At 35.0% G+C, this 7,509-nt stretch overlaps 1 protein-coding gene across 1 annotated transcript; it reads left to right on the plus strand.

The window, feature by feature from the left end:
- Window positions 1-1,974: 1,974 nt before the first annotated feature.
- On the plus strand, window positions 1,975-5,773 carry LOC131035673 (uncharacterized). Its single transcript, XM_057967396.2, has 2 exons — window positions 1,975-3,563; window positions 4,451-5,773. The coding sequence occupies exons 1-2, from the start codon at window positions 2,975-2,977 to the stop codon at window positions 5,083-5,085; spliced, it is 1,224 nt and encodes a 407-aa protein (XP_057823379.1). The 5' UTR covers window positions 1,975-2,974; the 3' UTR covers window positions 5,086-5,773.
- Window positions 5,774-7,509: the final 1,736 nt, after the last annotated feature.

Here is a 7,509-nt window from a genome sequence, read left to right on the forward strand (position 1 = left end):
AAAGGTTCGAATTTAAAAATTAGTATTGTTGACTACCACCTATTTCATTCCCACCATTAGTCAACTTGGTACATGTTTCGTGTGATTTGTTTCTATCAAGTAGTATTTTAAGACATTCCATATGCATTCATTTATCATCAAAGAATCATTTATATATCCTACACATTAAGGACGAGAATCGTTATAATAATATTTCAATTTGGAGTATCAAATAGAACTTAACCTTGTATTGTCATTCTAGTACATTTTCATGATTGAAGAGTGTTATCTTTGCTAATTCCATGACCATAAATTGATCTAACAAAGGGGTTTGACCTAAGAGAACACGACCCTTGCAATATGAGGATCTATAGAAGGTATTTTGAATACCACAAGCCCTTAATAATCAACACAACAAGAAATTTCCCAAACTAGAAAGTAGTACATGTGCATCTTTAAAAAAAATTGCACTCATAGAAATAACATTGAACCATATGATCAACCCTTAAGCGACTAGATAACTATTCCAATTCCAAGGTGAAGTACATATATAAGATATTCTTTTCTAATCTCAAGACATACAAAATTTCAATGCAACATCAACCTTATTAATCCATATTGATCAAGTATTTTCTCGCTTTATATTTACTTTCCTAAATTAACATTCAATTTATGCCTTACTATTCTCAACTAATTATTATTTAATCTAAACTAATTTTTGCTAAAACATATGCATCAACCTAAATTAAACTTGAAACAAATCATTTTTATTTTATTTTTTCATCAATTTGAACATTATCCAATTGAATTTGAATACTACCAAATTCACTTGTATATATGAATCCACTGAGTAAACTTTAACTTGATCATAATAATATTAAGATGAAGGAAAATAGACTTATTTTCTTTTAGAATTATTAAAGTTTGATTTTCATCAAATTTGAACACCACCCAATTCACTTGTATATATGAATATGATGAGTAAACTTTTACCTAATCATGATAATATTAAGATGAATGAAACTAGACTATATTTCTTTTATAATTATTAAAGTTTGATTTTCATCAAATTTGAACACTACCCAATTCACTTGTATATGTGAGACTAGTAGGTAAACCCTAACTTCATCATGATGGACAACAAGTGTATTGAGGAACAATACTCAATTCGCTTGTATATATGAATCCAATGAATACACTTTAAGGTGATCATAACAGTATTAAGATGAATGAAACTAGACTATATTTCTTTTATAATTATTAAAGTTTGATTTTCATCAAATTTGAACACTACCCAATTCACTTGTATATGTGAGACTAGTAGGTAAACCCTAACTTCATCATGATGGACAACAAGTGCATTGAGCAACAATACTCAATTCGCTTGTATATATGAATCCAATGAATAAACTTTAAGGTGATCATAACAATATTAAGATGAATGAAACTAGACTATTTTTCTTTTATAATTATAAAAAATTAACACTACCCAATTCACTTTATCTATGTAAATATGTAGATAAAACCCCTAACCCTCACCTCATCATCATGATGGACAACAAATTGCATAGGGGTGGTCTAATTGGGTCATGATTCATATAGGCACTCAAGTAGAAGCCCAACATAATTTCACAACTTGAGAGACTATGATAACTTTTAAGCCCAATTTTCTTTGAAATTCAAACCACTAAAGAGACATATGGGGCTAATTTACTTTTTATAGGCATTGTCAAACTTGTCTAACCTTGACCTAATAGCATCTCCTTTTCCAACTGAAAGCCCTTGACCTTTTAGATCAAATTAAATACACTTTACATCAAACATGAATCCACGTGTCATGAAACCCATCTCCAATCTAAGATCCAACTTTGAACCACGTGGCAGAATAAGTTACGTTATCACGTACCAGAGTAATTCCCGTGCAAAGTCTAGTAGACAGACTACAATCTAATAAGCCCTGACAAATACGTAATTATCCTTTAATGCCTTGATTCACATGATCTGTTTTGTACGTCTGCGACTAACATTTTGTTTGACGTTCTTCTAACAAACTGCGTCTAATACGCTGCCATAAATCTAGAGTTAAGAAAGATCAACCAATGGGGATGATGATTTGCAGAGACTAATTCTACATCAATGTCAAGAAATTTCCCTTTCAGACAGAAAATTTTTAAAAACAGAGAGAGAAGAATTTGTACAGGGGAAATCCTCACAGGATACCTGCATCTGCATTTAATTGTTGCAGTGGCACAACCTTTTTCGACGCAATTTTTTCTGTATTGCATTTGTTTAAATCCACCTCTGTGAGGCTTTAAAATATGTTTTAAGTCAAGTCTGCCATTCCCTCCATTTGCCTTGGAAACAGTATTCATGGCCTTTTTTAAAGATTCATTTTCATCAGTAAAGTCACTTTTCTGAAGCTCTTTTCCCATTTTAAATTGGTTTGATAATGCTTTTTACCTTTATTGGCCTGCAGTTCATGGACTTTTAGCCTTTGGGTCTTTCGGGGAAGGATTAAGGCCTGAGCTTGGAGATTCTATAGTTGTCTCTTGTAAATGTGTCTCTTTATTGTAAGGGTATAGGTGTCTGTTTATGCTGGAATTGTCATTGTCTGGTTTATTTCCAGGCCCCCTGCCAATCTGGAAGCATGGGCAAGCAGATAGGAAACATATAAAAGTGGGCCTCAGGCATAAATTATCTTTCTTTGAAAATTTCCGGTGATGGGTCTTTGTATAACTTCCCTGGACAGAATTGATGGTGACTGCAATCAATCTGAGGTGGAGTTGTAAACTTTCTGGATAAGAGTCTATAGCAGCTGCTCAAAAGCTAAAAAGAGGGCTTATCATGGTCAATTTTAGTAAGTTGTGGAGAGGATTTATAATTAAGTCACTTGTCAGTTGGGTTTTGTAAACAAGGCTTTGTCTGCTTTGCTGTTTATTGGCATGGGGAATTGCAAGAAGTAAAAGTCCTCAGGGGATTTAGAATTTCAGCCAAAATGCCTACTGTGTGGTTTTCTCTCAAAAAATCCTTGCATTGTAAATCAGAGCCTGGGGAAGTACATGACCCACATAACTTGCATGGACACAAACATCACCTTACAGCAGTTGTTACAAGGAAAAATCGCTCTGGCTGTTCCAAATCAATTGCAAATCTCAAGGATGTGATTCATGGCAACAGAAGAGTAGCAGAAAGGGCTCTTAGCTCATGCAGTCCTAGGTCAATTGGCAGCAGTGAATTCTTACATCCCATGTCACATGAAGTCATTGTGAACAACTCAAGATGTGAATTGAAGATAACTGGGTTGGCAGGCTACAATGGCTCTAATACTGTCATTGGGACTCTTAGGCCAGGAACCCCAGGCCCTGGGACACCATCTTATAGGAGGGTTGCAGCTTGTCATAGCAGTAGTGAGTTTAGCTTTGCAGAGTATGCTCCTGGTTCATTTAACAACACTGCTCCTTCCACTCCTCGTTTCTCTAATGACTCTGAAAAGGAGCTAAGCAGCAGGGCGTCCTGTCAGAAATGTGGAGAAAAGTATGCGAAGTTGGAAGCTCTTGAAGACCATCATATTGCAAAACATGCTGGTAAGATTTTTCATCCCACTTTTGACTAATGGATTAGGGCATAGGTAGAACTTTTCTGAACATGATCCTGTCGTTGACTCTGTTTGCGACTTAGGTATTGTTTAACTAATGAATGCTGTCATTAAAGTAATGTAGTTTACTGTTTCCACAGTCCATGAAGATTTTTAGTATATTTCTGGATTACACTGCATATTTTTGTCATCAACTTTTTGGATCATATTACATGATCCTTCATCAGGATGAGAATTTGAAAGCACAGTCATTAGTATGATTCGACACATTGATGACAAAAATATGCACACAGTGTAATCCAGAAATATACTGCAAATGCTGTCATTACTTCATAAATTACAGAATTTTCCTATGCCCAAAAGCATTCCTTAATTTCTCATCATTAGAATAGCATATACGCTTATAGTTCTGAGAATTTCATCTTTGGCTGTGATGTATAAACTTTGGGTATTAGGCGTCTCCCTGTAAGGCTGTGATCATTAAGGGTTTTCTCCTGCACCACTTGGCTTTGACTCTTCTCTTGCATTTCATTCATACACATCATATTTTACTTCATTTTGGGGGACATGAGTTAGGCTCTTAACTCCTATTGCATGCTCTTAACAAGTACTTTTCTGCAATTTGTTTGGCCATTGTTTTTAAATTAGCCATAATATACCAGCAAAATGGAATTAACAGTAGCACCACTGTGACAATACATTAATAACCTAGAGGGTGTCACCTGGTTATTCGCTTTTCAATAAACTGTCAATGAGTGCTTCCATTTCCGTACTGGAAAAGACAAAGATGCACATTTTAGAGCCTTAGTAGAATGCAATTGGATCTATGCTTTTAGTCTTTCTCCTAAGTTTTTTGTCACTGTTTTTTAATTGCAGTCACTGAACTTTTGGAAGGGGATTCATCTAGAAATATCGTGGAGATAATCTTCAGAACGAGCTGGATGAAAACTGAGAATCCATGTGGAAGGATTGAAAGAGTTCTGAAGGTGCACAACACGCAGAAAACACTTACCAGATTTGAGGAATATCGTGAAATGGTGAAGGCTAAAGCAAGTAAGTTCCCCAAGAAGCATCCTAGATGCTTAGCAGATGGTAATGAACTTCTGAGATTTCATGGCACCACAATCATGTGTTCTTTGGGTATGAATGGATCATCTAGCTTGTGCAACTTAGAAGGATGCAATGTTTGTAGAATCATCAGGAAAGGATTTTCCATGAAAAAGGAGGCAGGTGGCAGGGGAATATACACTACAGCCACCAGTGGCAGTGCTCATGACTCTATTGCTTTGTGTGAGGATGACTTGATGTTCCCTGTGAGGAAGGCTTTGTTGGTATGCAGGGTTATTGCAGGGAGAGTTCACAGGCCTTTGGATAACTTCGAAGAATTCTCAACTCCTACTGGTTTTGATTCTGTTGCAGGAAAAGTTGCTCTCCTTTCAAATGTTGAAGAGCTGTTTTTGTTGAATCCTAAAGCCCTTCTCCCATGCTTTGTTATCATTTGCAATTCTTGAAGGACACCCATCTATTCTTGAAACAGAGAGACCACAATCATTCTCTTCCATGAATCTTGTCTTTAACATTTGATTTTTTGTTATGTTCCTTTTCTGATTAATTTCCCCTCCATATCCAATTTCAAATGTATCATTCTTGAAGGTCATTTCCCCAAAACATCCCATCTCCTCACCTAGAAAGAAATTCATTTTGAAACTGTTTTAGTCTTAGGTCTTGACATGTGTTTATGAGACTTGCTGCTATTTCTCAATTCGATTGTGTTTGTATTTTTGCATCAACATTTTGAATCACACTCTGTGGTCCATCGTCAAGATGATAGAGAGCTCAAGGAGTTTATGAGTTCAAACCTTACCAATCATGGTTATCTCCTGTGCGCAGCCATTTACTGTTTTGGAAGGGTAACTTATTTGTTTGAGAAGCTCAAAGTTTGTCTGTTGACAAGCCAAACCTCTCTGACAACAATTAAAAGTAACCCTGGCCTTTCACATGTGATGGAGATCCCTTTCTACCCTATCTGCCAGACAGAGTCTCTTTTACTTTTCTAGTTCCTACGATTTTTTAACCCTAGTTCTGCCTTTTTTTTAAAAGCTTTGGTGGCAGTTGGAGGAAGTGAAGAATGCCAAGGTTGATATGTACATTCTATCTGTTTTGTTCACAGCATCTTAATTAAAACTTGTTTCATCCCAAGGCAATGTATTATTTCTCCTGTCCTTTTGTGTAGGAAAATAATATTTGAATACAAGTATGGTTTTCACCAAAAATTATCTTCATTACATGGTTTGAGATTATTGAACAAATTGTTTAATGTAGTGATAAATGCAGTGCATGTGGGTTTTAGAAGCAACTTAAATTATATAAGGATTATTTCTATAATAAATGTTTTGAGAGAGCTCAGAATTATTTTATAATAGATGTTTATACTTTATAGAGCTGATAATTGGACCACATTCACTGTTATTCAACTGTGAAAAGAAATTTGAGAAAACCTGGTTATTAAATTCCCCCATTATGTATCACATTTGTCTGATGAATCTCAATAGGCTGCCTGACAAAATCAAGTTAAATACTTTACTACTGTTATTCCCTTCTTTTCTTTGTCTTTCTTGAACTTGTCACTGAATTTATTGTGCTGTTTTCTTTTGTTTTTAACTACTGAATGAATTCTAGCTTAGGTTTTTGGTCCACAAAAAAACAAAGAACTGTGACAACACTGTCAGAATAAATGTGGCCTTCAATGAAAGCCTCTGTGTTAGCATATCTGTCATCCTTAATTCCCAGCTCAGGAGCAGGGTCCATATCCTCCAAATACTAGATAAACAATCTCTGGGTAGTTTTTTTTTTAAAGAAAACCTTCATTCATAGTTTTTTTTTTCTTTCCACTAAAAGGATGTCAGACCTTAAACCCTAGGATGGTTTCAGGGCCTTAAAAGACACAACCAACGAAGTAATGCAATAGCGGGTAACCCGAAAATGAACAAATTGAATTGAATGCATGTTTTGCACCGAACACATTAAATGGAAACAAAAGATTTTAACACACATATGGGCATGCTTTTTGTGATGTGGGCATTCTTTGTGCAGGAAATTAAAGCACCCTGCTTCCAATCTATGTAAAGCAAAAGTATTAAACATTAACTCACTAGAGTTGAATTAATGTGAGCAAATCTTGACAAAAGTAAAGGTAAGTGTTAAAGGGATTTGGCTAAAGTGGGGAAAGCATTGGGTGTGGGGATTCAAGGTAGATTTTCAAGTGGTGATTAATTAATTTTTATTGTGGTTTGGAATGTTTATATTCAAATTGTAATTTATGGTTGATATCTAAACTAGTTTAAGTGACTTTAAGGGTATGGTTGATCATTCAAATGTAGTTGTAAGTCATAAATGTATGACTGGTCATTGAGTTAGACATGTTAGACTCTAGTGTTGTTTCTTGAGATCTATGTTGAAATAGATGGAAGGAGGTCTTCTATTGTGACCTTCGCCACTTTAAAGCTAACCTTAATAATTTTGAATTTTTTTTTTGAAGTAAAGGTAAATAAAGATAGTTATATGTTAAGTATAGATTTTATATGGTTGATTATAGATGTTTTGGTGTGTATAATGTTTGTGACAATCAAGATTTGGGTTTGATTTTGGCTTTGTGTTGTTCTAATTGCAATGTGTTTGTTAAGTGATTTTGTCTTGTTAGGGGAGGTTGGGGTTGTTGTTTAGTCAATGACAAACTAGTGTTGCGAAGATCTATCATTTGTCGTTCTTCCCTTATGTAGTTCTTTGTCAATGAATTTTCTTATTTAAAATGAGTGACTTTAAAAACTACCTTTAGGGAATTGTGTTTAGAGGGAAGATGTAGAACTGCCTTATTGGCAATGATATGGAGGTGCAATATCTATTGATGTAACCTCTATGATAATACTTTCATATAC

Source organism: Cryptomeria japonica, chromosome 6 (genome assembly GCF_030272615.1).
Source record: "Cryptomeria japonica chromosome 6, Sugi_1.0, whole genome shotgun sequence".
Classification (NCBI taxonomy): Eukaryota; Viridiplantae; Streptophyta; class Pinopsida; order Cupressales; family Cupressaceae; genus Cryptomeria; species Cryptomeria japonica.

Coding starts and splice junctions, on each gene's coding strand:
- LOC131035673 (XM_057967396.2), top strand. CDS start 2,975: ATGCCTACTGTGTGGTTTTCTCTCAAAAAATCCTTGCATTGTAAATCA. Junction 3,564..4,450: donor TCATATTGCAAAACATGCTG/GTAAGATTTTTC, acceptor TTTTAATTGCAG/TCACTGAACTTTTGGAAGGG.